The sequence below is a fragment of the Schistocerca cancellata genome, chromosome 2 (genome assembly GCF_023864275.1).
Source record: "Schistocerca cancellata isolate TAMUIC-IGC-003103 chromosome 2, iqSchCanc2.1, whole genome shotgun sequence".
Lineage (NCBI taxonomy): Eukaryota > Metazoa > Arthropoda > Insecta > Orthoptera > Acrididae > Schistocerca > Schistocerca cancellata.
This window is the reverse complement of record NC_064627.1, coordinates 704593391-704614724: the sequence shown is the minus strand read 5'-3', so window position 1 is coordinate 704614724 and position 21334 is coordinate 704593391. Positions and strand designations below refer to the sequence as shown.

General features: G+C 38.0%; 1 protein-coding gene across 1 annotated transcript in view; it reads right to left on the bottom strand.

Moving 5' to 3' along the window:
* Positions 1-21334, bottom strand: part of LOC126162493 (zinc finger protein 599-like) — a 64740-nt gene that overhangs the window by 30651 nt on the left and 12755 nt on the right. Inside the window, exons 7-11 of the mRNA XM_049919037.1 lie at positions 18090-18196; positions 17897-18012; positions 17458-17565; positions 10006-10193; positions 9696-9856 (exon numbers count right to left, since the gene is read on the bottom strand). Coding sequence (XP_049774994.1) covers positions 9696-9856; positions 10006-10193; positions 17458-17565; positions 17897-18012; positions 18090-18196 — 680 coding nt within the window. The remainder of the gene's footprint in view (positions 1-9695; positions 9857-10005; positions 10194-17457; positions 17566-17896; positions 18013-18089; positions 18197-21334) is intronic.

The window sequence follows — 21334 nt, the reverse complement described above, 5'->3', positions numbered from 1 at the left end:
TTCTTCTGTAGCACCACATTTCGAAAGCTTCCATTCTCTTCTTGTCCAAACCATTTATCGTCCATGTTTCACTTCCATACATGGCTACACTCCATACAAATACTTTCAGAAACGACTTCCCGACAATTAAATCTATACTCTATGTTAACAAATTTCTCTTCTTCAGAAACGCTTTCCTTGCCATTGCCAGCCTACATTTTATATCCTCTCTACTTTGACTGTCATCAGTTATTTTGCTCCCCAAATAGCAAAACTCCTTTACTACTTTGAGTGTCTCATTTCCTAATCTAATTCCCTTAGCATCACCCGACATAATTCGACTACATTCCATTATCCTCGTTTTGCTTTTGTTGATGTTCATCTTATACCCTCCTTTCAAGACACTATCCATTCCGTTCAACTGCTCTTCCAAGTCCTTTGCTGTCTCTGACAGAATTACAATGTCATCGGCGAACCTCAAAGTTTTTATTTCTTCTCCATGGATTTTAATACCTACTCCGAATTTTTCTTTTGTTTCCTTCACTGCTTGCTCAATACACTGATTGAATAACATCGGGGAGAGACTACAACCCTGTCTCAATCCCTTCCCAACCACTGCTTCCCTTTCATGTCCCTCGACTCTTGTAACTGCCATCTGGTTTCTGTACAAATTGTAAATAGCCTTTCGCTCCCTGTATTTTACCCCTTCCACCTTCAGAATTTGAAAGAGAGTATTCCAGTCAACATTGTCAAAAGCTTTCTCTAAGTCTACAAATGCTAGAAACGTAGGTTTGCCTTTTTTACTAGCTTCTAAGATAAGTCGTAGGGGCAGTATTGCCTCACGAGTTCCAACATTTCTGCAGAATCCAAACTGATCTTCACCGAGGTCGGCTTCTTCCAGTTTTTCCATTCGTCTGTAAAGAATTCGCATTAGTATTTTGCAGCTGTGACTTATTAAACTCATAGTTTGGTAATTTTCACACCTGTCAACACCTGCTTTCCTTGGGATGGGAATTATCATATTCTTGTTGAAGTCTGAGGGTATTTCGCCTGTCTCATACATCTTGCTCACCAGATGGTAGAGTTTTGTCAGGACTGGCTCTCCCAAGGCCGTCAGTAGTTCTAATGGAATGCTGTCTACTTCCGGGGGCCTTGTTTCGACTCAGGTCTTTCAGTGCTCTGTCAAACTCGTCACGCAGTATTGTATCTCCCATTTCATCTTCATCTACATCCTCTTCCATTTCCATAATATTGTCCTCAAGTGCATCGCCCTTGTGTCCTCATGGTTACTGGTATTTAAATCGAGCTGAAATACGATTATCCCTGGTGCTCGCACTAATCTGCATTGAGTGCCGGCTGCAGCAGCAGACCATTGGAGTAAGTCGAATGTGAATGCTGCTCTACGCATGCGCGCATTCGGCTGTGCTGTGCACTTTTGCCAGTTCCGCCAGACAACAGCGACAACAGTTGATATGGTCCACTCAGCTTTGTTGAAATATGCACCAGAGTAGCTGTGCTTGTGCACCTGAACATAACAGCAATCACCAAGTTCATACTCAATAATTTACTTCATTTTATTTTAATGGCATGGAATTTGATTCCATGGACACATACGGCAGGACAGATCGCAAAACAAGATATACACTTTTTGAATTTATTTTGTGTGTTTCATATTTGTGCAAGAAGCATTATTACTGACGGATATTTATCTATAAAGTGAGACACTCCCATGACAGAACTCCAGATTCCTGAGTTATTATTTATTCTTGAAATTTCCACCTTTAATTACTGATAGTTGTGTCATTTCACGGTTCTGTTCAGCAGTTCGACCTAAGTTGTTAAAAAGACTGCATTTCTGATAGACATAATAAACCTTATAAACAATTTCAGAAACATAAGTGTACATGTCTTAAGAAACTAATGGTTAAATAAAGCAATACCAGAGAGTAAATAGTTATGGCAACATATTAATTACCCTTTGCTAAAATTGTCACTGATTGTTCTTGTACTACATATTTTATAGATGCTCATTTTCAAACAGCAGTGGTTAAGCATTAAAGAATATTACAAAGTTGTCTCATTTATTAAATTATTACCCTAGAAGAAATGTAACAAATATATATGCCAAAATAAATTTTCTGAAATTTTTATTTACTTATGAAGGCAGTTCACGTTTCTGCATGAGAATGTTAAATAAGAATAACTGAACTGTGAACTCACCACATAGTACGTTAATCCAATAAAGGAGACACGCCAAGACACTCTTAGTCAGAGCAGGCACTGAAAATTTCACGATCAACAGAAATCTTATCCTCAGAGCTGCTGCTGGCACTCTTATAATCATCTGCTTCACCAAGATTAATGATGATGTTTTCCTTATGGGTCTCCATAAATCCTTCTCTCTCTCTCCCAAGAGTCTTCAATGACTTTTTGTCTGTAGAATCACAGATCACCACATATCTGGTGTAACTTCATTTAAAGCTTAGTGAAGCAATTTTAACACCTTGCTTTGTGAGAAAGGTAGATGCGTGTTATTTCTTGCTACATTTCCTTTCACTTGAGCCCAAATAAGCTCAACCACATTGTATGTTCAATGGTATGGTGACAAACGAATAACTTTGTGATTAGCAGCTACAGCGATTTTGTCAACCATGTATACAAGAGTTTGTGACTTGTTAAGCTTAACAAGCTGAAGCAGCTCTGCCTTTTTCATTTCAGCACTGCAAGGACCATTATGTTGCTGCAACCAACTTAACAAATCGTCTTTTCCATTTTACATAGTTGGTGCTTTGTTCACCTAAGTAGAATGATAAGGGGCATTATCTATCATTAAAATAGACTTGGGAGGAATATTCAGAATAAGTTTATCCTGAAACCAAGAGCTGTAACTCGCAGCATTTATTTCTTCGTGGAAATCTCCAGACTTCTTCAAAGTGAAAGCCCACAAAGCACCGTTTATGAATCCTGCACTTGTTATAGTGTGTCAAACAGTTAATCTGCCACCTTTCTCGGTTGGTTGTCTTAGAACTGAAGAACTTGTGACGTCAGTCCAAATGTGTGGAACACTGTAGTTTGGATTAATCCAAGTCTCATCCGTAAATATGACTTTGCAAAGTCAATAGTGCACATTTCTCTGAGAAAAATGCATCACTGAATTACTATATCAGTCCTCTCCATTACACATTTATGATTGCTGTATGTTTTATACCTGAAGCCTGAAGAGTTCAGAATTGAAGAAAGCGACATGTTACCACCGGAAAACAGCCCTGCTTCAAGAAGAGAAGCAGTAAATTTTTTCCTGGCTGGAAATTCACCTTCACAGTAATAATTGTAAATATGGCCCCGAATAGCACACTGATTAAAATTGTCAATAGCTGTCACTTGGTTTGTACCCTTTCTGTGTTTACCTGACGTGCTAAGCTTAAAGACTTTCTCACCACTATCATGGCCTATATGTTTTTCCTTAGTCACGTGTTTCACTGCAGCACTTCCAATGCCAAGTGCATCAGCTGTTCGTTGCACTACATTTGACACAGGGAGAATAGGTCCTTCATTATGCCTGTCATTTTCAAAGTAATTCCGTACACGAACGACAAATTCTCTCACTTGAGAATGCAAGACCTGCCGTCCTCCGCTAACCATTGTGACCATTAGCTATACTGTCCGGCAAAAAACTATTTGGCAACATGGTTGCTTCCTGTTTCTATGACCACGGCAGTTTCCCGGCCCAGTAGGCGGAGCCATGGATCATCGTGTTTCAGCCTTACTGTAGTGACTGTGATTGCGGTTGTGGCAACAGTGATAACCAAAGTACAGAGGAAAACTAAAACAAGTAAGTTTAAAAGAATAGTTGACCATGCACTGGGCAGCTGTGTACCCAGTAGAACAGTTCATAAAGGGACTGGCTCTCCATACTGTACAGTCACTCTAAAGAAACAGAGACACTTGCATAACACATGTAAAACAAAGCATAGTACTTTAGATAGAGAGGTGCTGTATGAAACATGTCGGTTTCAAAAGAGCAATGCAGAAGCCTTTAATGACTACCGTAGCAGAATATTATCGAACAATCTTTCGCAAAACCCAAAGAAATTCTGGTTGTATGTAAAGACCTGCAAATGAGACTGGAACTGAAATTGGGGTAGCAAAGCAAAAACCAAAATGCTTAACTCCAATTTCAAATGTTCCTTTAGAAAGGAAAATCCAGAAGAAATGCCCCAATTTAATCTTCATACATCTGAAAAATGAGTGAAATAAGGGTTAGTGTCAGTGTCAGTGTCAGTGGTGTTGAGGGACAGCAGAAATTGTTAAAACTGAATAAAGCTCCAGGATCTGATGGAATCCCTGTCATACTCTATACCCAATTTGCAACTGAGGTAGCCCTTCTTTAACTATAATCTATTGCAGATCTCTTTAACAACGAACCATGCCCAGTAGTTGGAAGAAAGCACAGGTTACATACACCTGTTTACAAGAAGGGTAGTAAAAGTGATCCACAAAATTCCAACCAGTATCCTTGGCATTTATTTGTTGTATATTCTGAGAATATATTCTGTGTTTAAATCTAATGAGATGTTTCTAACAGGATGACCACCTCCATGCCAACCAGCATGGATTCCGAGGACGTCAATCATGCGAAACACAGCTCACACTTTTCTCACATGTCAATGAAAGCTCTGGATCAAAGCAGTCGCGTAGATGCAGTATTTCTTGGTTTCCAAGACGCATTTTACTCAGTACCACACCTATGCTTATTGTCAAAAGTACAATCACATGGAGTATCAAATGAAATTTGTGGCTGGACTGAGGATTTCTTTGATAGGGAGGATGCAGCAGGTTATCTCGGAAGGAGAGTCACTGACAAATGCAGAGGTAACTTTGGTGTCCCAGAGAAGTGTGTTGGGACGCCTGTAGTTCATACTCTATAGTAATCATCATGTGGTATGATTGAGAAACTTATAGGCTGAGAAATAATAAGGAAATAGAAGAAAACACAAGACACACATAGGGGACATAAGAAAATGAAGACTTCAATTTTATGGACACACCCTCAAGTGACAAAACAAATAGCAGAATACTACAAAAACAGAAGTAAGGCAAAAACTGAGCCAATTAAATGGATTGCTACGATTAAGGAAGATCTTAAAGTAGTCAGTATAACTTGGCGGATGTTACAGATAGTAAAACATTCAGACAAAAGATATTTGACTGGAAAGTTGGTCAGAGAGAAATTAGAAAATCGACTCGAACACTGTGGTCTGATGAAAGAGACTTCATTCTGAAAGGGTGATACAAATTTGGACACGAAGGAAAGCCAACCATCAAAAGTGACATTGACTGACTGAACCTCGCATGGTCCTATTGGGCCCATATGTGAATAATAAAAATAATGATGACAATGCAGACAATATTAACCCTTTTAGTGCCAAATACGATCTGATCGTGATCCAGATTTTCGGCGAAAAATGCCAGTAACGATCTGATCGTGATGCCCTTCTCATTCATTTTTTCCGCGCTTGAAGGCAAAGTTGTTAGTATTTCCTAGCCAAGACGCAGAAGGAAGGTCGAAGGCACAGCATATCGATCTTCTTTTCGATTGTCAGTGCGATATTTCGAGTAAAATAAACTTCTCTGTTGGTGTTTATTTACCGACTATTTCGCGGCAGCATGGCGTCGTCAAGTAAGAAGTTGCGGTTCGGTACAAGTGATTTAGACAATAATTTGATAAGTAGTGGAAGTGAAGATGAATTTGCAGGATTTGCAGAAAGTGAATTGGATTATGAGATGTCAGGTGGAGAAGAGGACTCGTCGTTTTCTTCTTCAAGTGACGATTGTGCGTCAGCAAATGACGACGACGACGACCAAACGCAACTAAATTGCAGTGCAAATACTTTTGTTGAAGTAATGGATGAGGCATCAGATAATCCACCTCCTCCAAGCTTTGTGTATGCAAAAGTACCAGGCCCTAAACATATACCAGCAAACGCCACACCAATTGATTTTTTCAATTTGTTCTTCTCACTGCAGCTTTTTACGATTATGGTGACAGAGACTAACAGATACGCTCGCCAGGTGATTCAGTCTACGCATTTATCCCCAAATTCGAGAATCAAACAGTGGCAACCAACAACTGTAGCAGAAATGAGGGCTTTTATAGCAGTAATTTTGAATATGGGACTGATAAAAAAACCGACGATTTTTAGTTATTGGTCAACTGATGCAAACCTGTTGACACCGTGGTTTTCACAAATGTTTTCACGCAACAGGTTTTAGTTGTTGCTGCGGTTTTTCCATTTTGTAGACAATTCGAAACTTCACCCTTCTGGTCACCCATTATATGATCCAACAGCCAAGTTTCAAGTGGTGTTGGATATTGCCAACAATGCTTTCCGTCGCTACTACACTCCACACCAGCAACTGAGTGTCAATGAAAGTCTTGTTGGGACAAAGGCGCACTCACAGCTAATCCAGTACCTTCCCAATAAACATCATCATAGATGGGGAGTCAAATTTTGGATGCTGTGTGATTCAGTCGTAAATTACTGCCTGGGGTTTTATGCATACCGTGGTGCAAAAAGTGATGATGACAAAAACGAAATAAAAGAGAATGGCCTGGGATATGTAGTTGTCATGAAACTACTAGCTCTTGGGAGCTACATGCAAAAAGGTTACCATGTGTTTTGTGATAACTTTTTTACATCTATTCCTCTAGCAGAAAAGCTGTATTCAGTTGGCACTTATCTAACAGGAACAATTAGAAGAAACAGAAAATTCCTGCCACGTGGTCTTCTGTCAAATTATGCTGTAGGTCAGCTAAAGTTTTTCAAGAAATCTTTTATACTTCTCTGTGGCTTCAGACAGAAGAAATCACAGAGAAATCCAGTCCTCCTTGTGAGTACACCATCCTCTGCTACATCATCAGAAAAGACAATTCGCAATAGACAGTCGGTCAAGAAACCGGATGTTATTTTTTATTATAATAAGTATATGGGTGGCATTGACTCATCTGATATGATGGCATACTGCTATTTAGATGAGAGGAGGACTGTCAAGATGTGGAAGAAGGTAGTGTTCAGCATAATTGCCAGGATGTTGCTGAATGGATATGTTTTGTATAAGGAAAGCCTAAACCCCAGTGACAAACCACTGACACGGCTGAAGTTTAACAGCATAATCATTTGCAAACTTTCTAAACAGTGGTTTCAGGCAAGGACTGCAACCACAAGTGCAATAGATATAAATGTACCTGATCCAACAGTATATGGTGTAAAGACTCTTCCAGGGGGAAAGGAACGCTACTGTAGTGTTTGTTCTACGAAGGATAAGAAGCGGCGTTCACGAACAGTGTGTGTTTGTTGCAAGAAAGGACTGCATCCTTCATGTGTTGGTCAGCATGTGTGCAAGTAGTTATCATAACTGCAACCTCACATTTGTCAGTGATCTATGACTGAAGAACTGAGAACACGTTCAGAGCAAAACAATTTTTTTTTGTAATGTTATGTTCTTTTTGATTTTTTCCTTAGTGAAATAAAAAAATTTTGTATTCCTTCATGGTGTTTTTGTTAAGGAAACTACAGAGATTCTATATACACCTGAAATTTTTGAGTATATCACCATTTGATGGGTCTCAGAGTAAACTGAAATCAAAGTCTTAATATTTTTCGATAAACCCCATCATGAAAATAATTTTTTTCTCTGAAAATATGTTCTTTGACAATGTGTATTGCACATATTACTGTAGGCAGCAGCATTCCCTAAAAATTAAAAAAAAATTACATTCCTTTATGCATTAGTTAAGATTTTATTGCAAGTATGGCAGAGGTCTGCATTTTACTGTAAAATCGCATGGCACTTTTAACATGATCTTTTGAGAAAACGTCTGGCACTAAAAGGGTTAATATTAACATAACATTAATAATAACATAACATAGATAACTGCATCATCTCCAAACATTTTGCAGATGACGCAGTTATCAATACTGAAGAATTGTCAGAAAGAAGCTGCATAAATATTGAATCAGATCCTAATAAGATTTCAAAGTGGTGCAAAGACTGGCAACATGTCTTGAATGTTCAGAAATGTAAATCACAGAACAAGAAACCGTAGTATCCTATGACTATTACAATGAGTCACAGTTAGAATTTGCCAACTCATATAAATACCTAGTTCCAACATTTTGTAGGGATTCAAAATGCACTGATATATATCGTATAGGTTCAGTTGTGGGTAAAGCAGGTAGCAGACTTCAGTTTATTGGTAGAATACTGGGGAAGTGCAGTCAGTCTACAAAGGAGATTTATAAGTAATCACCCATGTCACCCATTCTAGAATATTGCCCAATTGTGTGGACATGGACAAAATAGGATTAACCGAGGATATTGAACATATACAGAAAAGGGCAGTACTTCAATTGTAGTTGTGTTTGACCCATAGGAGAGTGCCGCAGAAGTGCTGAAGAAACTGAAATGGCTGACAAAAACTATCTTGCAAAGTTTGAAGAATGGGATTTAAATGATTACTTTATAAATATACTGCAACCCCCCCTCGTACCGCTCAGATAAGGATTGTGAGGATCAGATTAGATTAATTAAACTACACATAGTCAATATTCTGCACTTCATATATGAATTGAATGGGAAGAAATCCTCATCAGTACAATAGGAAGAATTGTCTGCCATACAATTCAGTGGTTTGCAGAATATACATTTAGATGTAGACATTTGCAAAAGCAAGACAATTCCAACTTGATTTTTTGGTCCTAGTTTAACTTGGTGATTTATTCTTGTTTCTTGGGACTTTTCCCCTATCAGGATGGTTCTTCTGAGTCACAGTTAAAAAGCACAGGTGATAGTCCATCTACCTGTCCGACTCCTGTCCCTGAATTGTTCTGATCTAGTGTTTTTGAGAAACTGTTTGAGTAACTTTATCAATTTTGCTATCAACACTGAATTCCCGAAGAGTGGAGAGCAGGGCTAATCTATCGACAGAATCATAAGCTTTTATAAAGTCACTAAAAGTGACAACATATTTCTTTTTTGCACTGTCTAGTGTTGGGTTACTGAGTTGAGGTTTCTAAATTTGTTCTACACATGATTTGCTTTTCTGTGCTTCTGTTCAATAAATACTCCCCTATATGCTTCCAATCTGCTTAATACTGCATTAGAAACAATTTTGTAACTGAAAAGAGGGAGATACCTTACTACTACTACTACCACTACCACTACCACCACCACCACCACCACCACCACCACCACGATGTATCTTAAAGAATTGATAGTACAGCAACAGTACGATAGTGTTTCTGCAATATAATGAGAAACTATTATATACGTTATTAATCTGAATGCTTACTTTTCATTCCAAGGGAAGTATTATTTGAATATTTGCAACAAAACACATGGTAGTAATATGCCACATCAGAATAAAGAAAATGTTGTAGCTCTAATGGCAAGAGATTTACTAGAATTATTTTCTATGAACGTCTCAATATCTGATGCTAACCTCTCGATATGTACTGTCACAGTAGCTACTGGCAGGTTCACATTAACATAAACAATCAAGAAAAGAGACTAGTCAAACAACATTAAACATATGTATGACTACAGTAATTGCTGAGTCTTTGACAGAAACAATATGAAAAGTTATATTAACACCAAAATCTTAAACCAACAATATTCTTATTGCAGAAGGCAATGATAAATAACAGCAAACTTACCTGTGTGCCATCTATAATGTAACGTGAGACTAGTTTTATGTGCGAACTGATGACCACACAGCTCACAGAAGTACTTTTTCTCTCCTGTATGTGTCGGCATATGATTTAACAAGTTTGCTTTTGCCTTGAATGTTGCACCACAAGTTTTACATGCAAATGGCCTAAAAAAAAAAAAGAATTTTTTATCTAAGTAAATATGTGTGTTGAATAGGAGGCACTTAATTGCGACATTAATGCTGAACCAACATTATTATGACAGACAGGATCTAATGAAAACAATTTAAGAGAGCAATATGACACCAATACATACCTGTTATCAGAATGGACTAACTGATGTCGCTGTAGGAGCTGCTTATGTTTGAAGCCTTTCCCACATTTATTACAGACAAACCTACGACCATTATTGTGGTCTGCCTCTCTATGATAAATTAAGGAGCTAGTGTGGTTAAAAGTTTTGCCACAGATCTCACATGGAATTCCTTTGTCAGACTTAGGTTCCTGCAATACAAATCATACTTAATATACTGCACAATACTACATGATTTTTTCCTTATCTTTTCTACATTACTGTTTCAAGCATCTGGCAAGGATGGGACAAATGTAAACAAATGCTTAGGATGAAGTATGGGGTTTAGCTATATCTTTGGCAGTGTCAGATTCCAGTTGCTGTGTCCATCCTCTAGCCCAATCATCTACTCATACTGTCTCTCAGAAGTGACAACAATAGACAGCACCAATTTTTTACAGGAATGGTTAATGATGATAGGGCCCTCCATATACGCAATAAGCCATTGACAGGGCTTCATCACATTAAATTTTGGCCTTCTGTATAACTTAACCTTTCTCCTTTGAAATCATTCCTGGAATGGCTACTATGGGTAGCAACAATGTATCCTAGCAGAGAGTTAAGTCTGAGCCCATATGAGACTATAAAACATTCTAGTTCACTGCACAGCAATTTTTAATATTGTAGTTCACATTTAATTTAATTATCAATTAAATATCCCAGCTCTGTCATTTTCTTCACTCTCAAGAACTGTGTACCAATAATTAATCTAGTTCAGATTCTCAGCAGCTGAAATTACTCTTTAATAACGAATGATCTGAAGCAGTATTAATGATCCACATTTTGGACCCAATCTCATGTACTATAGAACATACTGACTTAAATTTAACTCTTGTCTCTGATCGCAACTAATATTGGGGGTGTACAGTCACTGTAAGCCATAGTTCCCCCATGCCACGAAGCCCAAAATTCGTCTTTTATGTTGCTGCCTGCTACACTCGAGTAGAAGTTGTTCCTCTGGGACAATTTTGCATCCTCAGGTGCATCTTTCACTCACCATCAGTTGCAGGGTGGATAGTGCTGAGATGTCAGAGGGAGTCTAGCAAGCAGCATCCTTGCTCATTACTTAGCTCCTAGCAGTCCTAGTAGCCCACAGAGATGCAGCACTGGTCTTAATTTGTACTGCAGTTAATGTGATGTAAGCAACAGGTCAGCAGTCCACATCTAGGTTTGTATGCTGATGCCAGTCGGTACCAGGATGATGATCATGATATACACCTTCCTTAGACCACTGTAACAAATACAGATAAACAGCTGACTTCTCACATGTTGAGCAATTGCTGGGATGGACTATCCTCTCCCACATCATCAGCTTGCTGAATTCAAGTCACTGTATGAGCTGTTCTCTTTGATGCTCTGGCATGTCTACTAACTCTAGGAACTCTGTAGCAACAACTATCTTTTTTATGAATTGTACAAAACTAACATTGTCCTGCCGTATTTCCTTATGGTCCCCTTCAATTACCAATGGTCCCCTTCAGCAAGTCAAATGATTCCATTTACAGCACAGCACTTTCAGTCATCATCCTTAGTGTGCATATCAGTTGTCCTATGCAAATATGTTATTACAGCCCATCTTTATAAAGATGTTCACATTTCATTTTCCATTAGAGTAAAGAATAAACTGATGAGACAATAGCTTCAAAAATGTGCAATGGTGAGATTTTTCATTTGCCAGAAAGAAGGAGAGTCAGTTTCAATAGGTTTTGACATAGTAACTTTCACATTTTGAAGGACAATAAAAATCAAAACTTGGAGCACAGAAAACACTATATAAAAAAAAAAAAAAAAATGTTAGGCCGTAACAAACTAGGCAGCCAATAAAACAATGACAGTTGATTGCAGGCTGTGCATTAGGCAGCCAGGATTTTGTAGCTGCGGCAGGCAACAGAACATGGGCGACTGCACGACAGCCAGGTGGCTGCGTGCAGCCAGTTGCGAGCTGCGGGTCCTGAAAGAGAGTGTGTGGCTGTCTCAGTCTCCGTGCACTTGTCTGAGCAGCCCATTTTTATAAAGATGTTCACATTTCATTTTCCATTAGAGTACAGAATAAACTGATGAGACAATAGCTTCAAAAATGTGCAATGGTGAGATTTTTCATTTGCCAGAAAGAAGGAGAGTCAGTTTCAATAGGTTTTGACATAGTAACTTTCACATTTTGAAGGACAATAAAAATCAAAACTTGGAGCACAGAAAACACTATATAAAAATTTGTCTGCACCTCGAGCCAAAAGTCCCGATGGCTTTCGACACCAAGAGATTTATTCAAAAAATTGAAAGACGAAGAGCAATCTAGGACATATCTTGTGAGGAGTAGTGACCGTGATGTGAAGAGAAGAAGATGGGAAGAAATCACAAATATAATGTGTGAGGAGAATATGACAGAAAATGAAAAGAATGAATTCGGTAAGTCATTTATTATTTATTACATAATAAAAATGGTTATAGGTACAATGATCACGAAGAGGGTATCATGGTACACTTAACAATAATACACAATAATTCACATGAAAGCAGTAATAGTCACAGCCACAATTCAATTAACACACATAATTATTTTCCCAATGCAATTCTGTTTTGCCAGTCCAGCGGAATTCCATTTTTAAAATAATCTGCAAATAAATCTCTGTATGCTGATGCTGATGAATGGCACCCTGCTCTTGTAGGACCTGGGGAAATTTCCAGTTCTCGAGGGGCGTGCAGCGTGTCTTCAAATTTGTAGCCATCTCTTTCTCACACACAATTATGTAAACCACAGCATGCTTTTATTATGGCAATTGCAAATTCTTCCCAAACATCAATAGGGCGATGAAAAATTCTCCATTTATTTGTCAGAATGCCAAACGTGCATTCCTTCCTCCATAAGGATGCATTAAATATTCAGACATACCAAATGCCTCATCTCTGACAATGACATACGGCATCGGTATTCCACTGTTTGATATTGAGCTTTTCTCTGGTATTTGTAAATTTTTATTTAGAAGTTTTTCATACATACAAAATTGTTAAGGCTTTCGTGGCCACTTGTTGACAAACTGCCTGTTGGCTTCTGTCTCACGTTCTTTGGCCGACGTTCATCTACCGTATTTACTCGAATCTAACCCGCACTTTTTTTCCGGTTTTTGTAATCCAAAAAACCGCCTGCGGCTTAGAATCGAGTGCAAAGTAAGCGGAAGTTCTGAAAAATGTTGGTAGGTGCCGCCACAACTAACTTCTGCTGTCGAAGATATGTAGCGATTCACAGGCATGCTTTTCAGGCACAAAGATAAATACTGGCGCCAAAACCTCTGCATCAGTAAATAAATAAATAAAAAAAAAAAAAAAAAAAAACGGTGGAAGACGAGATTTTTTTCTCAGTCCCGAGTTTCGACCACTGCATTTTCATACATTATCCGACGAAGTAAATACAAATACCGTATTGTTCATCTTCGAATGTAGCAACATTTCAATGTACTGTACTACGAAAATCCGACTGGCAAGACTGTTTGGGATGTTTGTCAATATGGCCAACTCTACGTTCTGAATTTTTTCTACCTATGAGAAGAGATGGTTGCTAATAGGAACTTTTATGAATTGTGAATCACATGCAGTATTCTCTTCACCATAAGAATAATACGTATATAAACATTTTGCTATGTATTGTTTCGTGTTTGCTGCTATCTCATTTAAATCCTGTCTGCTTAATAAACTACGAAACTAAAGTGAGACAACAGCAAACGCGGAAGAATATACGTATCATGTTTATATTTATATTATTCTTATGCCTAATAGTGATACAGTCAGAAATGAAGCATGGCAATTGACTAGATTTTTAAATCTAAGATGACTCTAATTTCTGTGCAGAATGTTATGTACTAAAGAGGCATCTGCAAAGGTTTTCAAACGGAGAAAAATTTTCGCTAAACTCTCGTTCAGAAAATCTTCTATCATACGCATTCTATTATTTGGTTCTTGTTGATCATCGTCAAAGAAAGCAGCAGTGTTAGTAAAAACAAATAGCAGTCTCTTGCCATTGTTTCGGTAATGAGAAGATTCCTCTCTCTTTTTTTTTTTTAAATTGTAAGCGGTGGTAGCGCGCACAAAAGCAAGCCATGCCGCGAGCGGGACAGGTCGTAAACACTCATTATCAGAATGCGACAAACAGTGCATGACACAGTACAGTAATGCATTTTCAGCTTAGAGTGACGTAAACACCTATAACGAAGAGAACGGCACTTATCAGATCAAAGAAAAATAAGCAATAAATCCAAACCAGACGAAGCACGTGAAAAAGGAAGGGTACCCGTGTAAACACGGACGGAGCACCTGACGCATAGCAATGGCTATCTGGTAAAGCTTAACTGCTAAGCTTACTACGCGAACCAAACTACTGTAGCTGTATCGTCATTCATTCGACCTAAATTGTGTCTCATATTACAATGGGCCAACTTTGTTTCGATTTCGAGGTGCGGCCTAAAACTTTACTCTCCCCTTGAATTTCGAGTCTCAAATTTCAGGTGCGGCTTAGATTCAGGAAAATTTTTTTTCCTTGATTTCGAATCTCATTTTTCAGGTGCAGCTTAGATTCGAGTAAATACGGTAATGATTTTTCTGACGTTTCGCCGGCACGAGTGGCTGGCATTGTCAAAGCTTCACCCTCCACTGCCGGGGGTGAACTGGAGCCAAGCTCGGGGCCGCAGACTATATTTACCTGGCGTGCCAACGTTCGAGAGCTTCTCCGCGGTCATTTCCGGATCGGTTCTCCTCACAGATCCTGGCTTCCCGTACTGCAGTGAACGACCGTCGCAGGTAGCAAGAGGAGAACCGCATCGGATTACATAGACGTGACCATTAGTGCTGCCCCTCTACGTATGTCAGTATACTTTCAATATCCCCTTTCAGTCCTATTTGGTATGGGTCTTTCACACTTGAGCAATATTCTAGGCTGGGTCGCATGAGTTGATTTGTGAGCAATCTCCTTTGTAGACTGACTGCACTTCCCCAGTATTCTATCAATAAACCAAAGTCTTCTACCTGCTTTACCATAACTGAGCCTATGCGATCATTCCATTTCATATCACTACAAAGTGTTACAATCAGGTACTAGTATGAGTTGGCTGATTCCAACAGTGACCCACTGATATTATACACGGTTACCACTTTTTTTGTTTTGTGAAGTGCACAATTTTACATTTCTGAACACTGATAGCAAATTGCCAATCTTTGCAACACTTGTGAAATGTTGTCAATATCTGACTGAATAGTTATGCACCTTCTATCAGACAGTACTTCATCACAGATAACTGCATCATCTGCAAAAACTCTGAGATTACTATTAATATTGTCTGCAAGGTCACTAATATACAACACAAGCAGCAAGGGTCCCAACACACTCCCCCGTGGCACACCCCAATTTACTTCTACATTTGACAATCACTCTCCATCCAGGTAACATGCTGCATCCTCCCTACCAAAAAGTCCTCAATCCAGTCACAAATTTTGCTTGATAACTCATACGATCATCCTTTTGATAATAAGCATAGGTGTACTACTGAGTCAAATGCTTTTTGGAAATCAAGAAATACAGTATGTACCTGATTGCCTTGATCCATAGCTTTTAGTATGTCATGTGAGAAAATTGCAAGTTTGGTTTCACATGATCGATGTTTTCCGAATCCACACTGGCTGGCATTGAGGAGGTCATTCTGTTGAAGATACCTAATGTATCAGCTCAAAATATGTTCTAAGATTCTACAACAAATCCATGTCAAGTATACTGATGGCAGTTTTGTGGATCACTTCTACTACCCTTTCTGTGAACCAGTATGACGACGTACTTTCTTCCAACTACTGGGCATGATTTTTTGTTCTCTGGATCGATGATAGACTGTAGTTAACAGAAGGGCTATGTCAGTTGCAAACTGGGTATAAAATGTGGTAGGAATTCCATCGGATCCCAGAGCTTTGTTCAATTTTAATGATGTCAGCTGTTCCTCAACACCACTGATACTGACACTAACCCTTATTTCACTCATCTTTTCAGTGGTATGAAGATTAAATTCAGGCAATACCCCTGGGTTTTTACTTTGTGAAGTACCATTTGAAGGCAGAGTTGATCATTTCTGTTTCTGCTTTACTACCCTCAATTTCAGTTCCAGTCTCATTTGCAGGTGACTGGACACTAAACTTTTCTGTCACTAACAGCCTTTACATAAAACCAGAATTTCTTTGGGTTTTGTGAGAGATTGTTTGACAATATTCTGTAGGGATGGAAGGCTTCATGCATTATTCGCTTGACAACCAAATATGTTTCATTCAGCAGCTCTCTATCTACAATCCTATGCTTTGTTTTACACCTATTATGCAATCGTCTATGTTTCTTTAGAAGTGTCTTTACATTGACTGTACGCCATGGAGGTTCACGTCCCATTATGGATTGGTCTACTGTGTACATATCTATCCAGTGCATGGTTAATTATTCTTTTAAACTTAGGTCACAGTTCCTGTACATCTTCCTGTCCTGTGCTGAAAGTTTCCAGTTCCTCACTGAGATATGACTATTGACTTTTTATCTAGTTTATTGAACATATATTTCGTTCTGCTTGGTTTAGTTGGCGTTTGTACTTTGGTAATCATTGTTTCCTCAAACCACATCTTTGTCACTGATACCGATGTTGATGTCCTGAAAGAGGTCATTAGATCCAATATATTTTCATCATGAGTGGGGTTCCAAACTATTTGTTCCAGGTAGTTTTCAGAAAAGGCATTTAGAAATGTTTCACAAGATGTCTTTTGAAGACCATCAATAAAAATAACGTAATTTTCACAATTAACTGTTGGACGATTGAAGTCGCCACTGACGATTACTGTACAATTGGGTAATGTATGTCCACGTGAACTGAAGTTCTGTCTTAAGTTTTCTGTTACATAAAGAGATGTGTCTGGTCAATCACAGAAGGATCCAGTTAATATTTGATGCACACCCAAAGTCTTGCTTAAACCACCACACAGCAGCTTCAATTTCTATCTTGGTGGATTTAAGTTTTTTGTCTACTGCACCAATGCACCACCTCCATTTCTCATTAGCCAATCTTTTTTATGTACTCTTAAATTTTCCCCAAAAATGTCACTGCTATCAATTTCAGGTGTCCACCAGCTTTCTGTAACCTAGCATTGTGTGTGTGTCACCATGGGCAAGGGAAATTTTCTTATAAGCCAATCTAGCACATGCCAGCTTATGAACTAGTTATTTTACATTACACAAGATAATGTCTCACAATTATTTGTGTTGTTTGCAACAGTAGTAGGTGAAGTACATTTTTTGAAAGTAAGATACATTTGACAGCACATCCTCCTACAAGACCTTAATATAATTAATTGAGAAAAGCATGAAAAGCTACAATAGCCTATATAAATGCAAGACTGGCTCATATTTACCTCATGTATTGCCATATGGGTCTTGATGCTATTTGCATATGCGAATGTTTTCCCACATACTTCGCACACGTATGGTTTAATGCCCTCGTGTATTGCCTTAATGTGCATCTGGAAACAAAATGCTGGGTTAAGGACATGTATAAACATAACTTCTTGTTAACAAACATTTGACAAGCAATGATAACCATATCAGTAATTTATAAGGTTTAGATAAAAATGCGGACTTTCTGAATCTTTTCATGAAAGATATTTTCTGAAATCAATCAAAAGTACTAATGCAGTTTAATTAGTTTATCCACTACTTTAATAATAATAATAATAATAATAATAATAATAACAATGACAATGCAGGATATTAAGCACAAACAGGCACTTTCAACTTCATGTGACAGTGCACAAATTACAGTATTGTACAGAGAGTAACAGTTTTTTGATTTACCTCATAGCTATGTTTTGTCATAAACGCCTTGTCACAATGCTCGCAAGTAAACTTGGTCTCTAATTTAAGTTCAGGGTGTTCTTCATTCTCCCCATCTTCTAGCCCCTCAACAATGCCTGTTTAACAATGATTGGTAAACATAAAAGACATCACTTCTGTGAATGAAACAGCCATGTTGATCTTATTCACTTACCTTCTCCAGTATGTCCAGTTTGCTTCTGGTGCAATTCTATGTATTCTTTACAGCTAAAGCGTTTTTGGCATTCAGTACATTCATATTTAACACCTTTATGAAAGCTCCTGAAAAGAAAGCATAATTGTGGTTGTTAAAAAGAAATCTCACAACAATGTGTGTAAGTGTAGAAAAAAAACTGTCATTTTACAGACATCATTACTATTTCAAAATGTGGACAAATAAATTACTAATACTAATATGGACAGACAAGCATGTAAATTCTTCCTGACTAAAACTGTGAGGACATATTCACTGAGCAAAGTATTATTTTTGTAATGGAACTGATATTATCCTCTTTGCAGAGAAAGATCATGAAAATGCAAATAATATGTAAACAGGTTCCGTTTTTAATGTCATCAGGAAGCTATTGTTCATTCTCTTCTTGTAAACATAATGTGGTTGTGCGTATTATGTCGTACGTTGCAATTTACTATTGTTTCCAGTATTTTCTGCTACATTATGGTAAGTGATATAATGTGAACTTATTTGTCACGGAGAAATACACACACTAAGTACAGGGTCATTCTAATTTAACTTTCGTTACTTGAGAGGGGCCCCTACGAGAAACAAGTGATGTAGAGCAATGGAACTTTGTAGAGACATTTGTATTCAATAGAATGTTATCTTGTTCTTAACATTCATATGCTCACTGTAATCTTCTATCAGTTTTATGATAACAAGGAGTAAATGTTTCAGCTAAGCCCAGAAAGATTATTTTTGTTATGCTGGAGCAGGTTACGTAATAAAAGCAATTTTGAAGGAGTCACACTGGGTGTTTTTCCTTCAGATTAAAACTAGAATCCCACATATTACAAAATTCTTTCATTCTGACAGATTAGTGCCAACACATTCATCCTAAGAAAATGAAGGTTTATACAATGTCTGCTTCCTGTTCAATAGATGAGTAACTGACAATAAAATTCAAATATGATCGTACTACTCTTAAAGATGGTCCACATGAAGGAAGTCTAATAATAATAATAATAATAATAATAATAATAATAATAATAATAATAAGAAGAAGAAGAAGAAGAAGAAGAAGAAAACACCACTGTACAGATAAAATTAATCTTTTACTGCTTTGGATGTGCACGTGTGCAGCTTGGGTTTTCCTAGTGCTGTATGTGTTCTGAACCACCGACTGCTGATAAGTTACCTCCATATCTTGGTGAATAAAAAAGTATTGAGTATTTATCATACAACATATTTGCCTGTTTATGTGCTATCATTTGCAAAAACCATGTTTCCATATCTTCAACAATTTACAAAATACAGTGAAATCTCCCTTTTACACTTTACAACGGGCTTCAAAAAACATGGTATGAAATGCGGAAAAATGTAAAATGTGGGAAATAACATTTTAAGCTGTCAAAGTTATGTATAGGACACCCCCTTGCATTTTAGACTGTGTGTGATATATGTACATATCAGGCATCAAAAGACTTGTCAGGGACTTGGTCATTATCTAATAAGGGTTTATTATCTAATAAAATCCGCTGATGTACCGTATTTACTCGAATCTAAGACACACTCGAATCTAAGCCGCACCCGAAAAATGAGACTCGAAATCGAGGAAAAAAATTTTCCCGAATCTAAGCCGCACCTGAAATTTGAGACTCGAAATTCAAGGGGAGAGAAAAGTTTTAGGCCACACCTCCAAATCAAAACAAAGTTGGTCCATTGTAATACGAGACACAATTTAGGTCGAATGAATGACGATACAGCTACAGGAGTTTGGTTCGAGTCGTAAGCTTAACAGTTAAGTTTTACCAGGTAGCCATTGCTATACGTCAGGCGCTCCGTCCGTATTTATACGGGTACCCTCCCTTTTCACGTGCTTCGTCTGGTTTGAATCGATTGCTTATTTTGCTTTGATCTGATAAGTGCCGTTTTCTTTGTTATAGGTGTTAGCGTCACTCTGAGCTGAAAATGCATTATCATGCATTGTTTGTCTCATTCTGATAGTGCGTGTTTACGGCCTGTCGCCGCGCGCGGCATGGCTTGCTTTTGTGCGCGCTACCGCCGCTTACAATTAAAAAAAAAAAAAGAAAAGAGAGGAATCGTCTCACTAGCAAAACAATGGCAAGAGACTGCTATTTGTTGTTACTTACACTGTTTTCTTTGATAATGATCAACAAGAACCAAATAATAGACTGCACATGATAGAATATGTTCTGAACGAGAGTTAGGCGAAAATTTTTCTCCGTTTGAAAATCTTTGCCGCCGCTTCTCTAGTACGTCAAATTCTGCACAGGAATTAGTCATCTTAGATTTAAAAATCTAATCAGTTGCCGTGCTTAATTTCTGACTGTATCACTATTAGGCATAAGAAAAATACGAATGTAAACATGACACGATACGTATATTCTTCCGCGTTTGCTGTTGTCTCACTCTAGTTTCGTAGTTTATTAGGCAGATAGGATTTAAATGAAATAGCAGCAAACACGAAAGAATACGTGGCATAATGTTTACATTCATATTATTCTTATGGTGAAGAGAATACTGCATGTGATTCACATTTCGTCAGGGTTCTATTAGCAACCACCTCTTCTCACAGGTAGTAAAAAATTCAACACGTAGAGTTGGCCATATTGACAAACATCCCAAACAGTCTTGCCAGTCGGATTTTCGCAGTACATTGAAATTCTGCTACATTCGAAGATGAACAATACGGAATTTGTATTTACTTCGTTGGATAATGTACGAAAATGCAGTGGTCGAAACTCGGGGCGGAGAAAAAAGCTCGTCTTCCACCTTTTTTTTTAAATTTATTTACTGACGCAGAGATTTTGGCGCCAGTATTTATCTCTGTGCCTACAAAGCATGCCCTTGTAGCGCTACATATATTCGACGGCAGAAGTTAGTTGTGGCGGCACCTACCAACATTTTTCAGAACTTCCGCTTGCTTTGCACTCGATTCTAAGCCGCAGGCGGTTTTTTGGATTACAAAAACCGGAAAAAAAGTGCGGCTTAGATTCGAGTAAATACGGTAACTGGAACTGATAGCTGTCCGGGAAATAGGAATGTTTGACTTAATTTCATACGTTATAATCGATGTTTTTGAAAGAATGCAGCTGTCATTTGTTATTTAAATAATGAAATACTGCACTAGTTACATATTTTTTCATACTTAGCACACCGTGTTTCGAGAATTCTTTCTTGTTGTTAATTGCAAATATGTAGGTAAGTATTTTGTGTTGCAT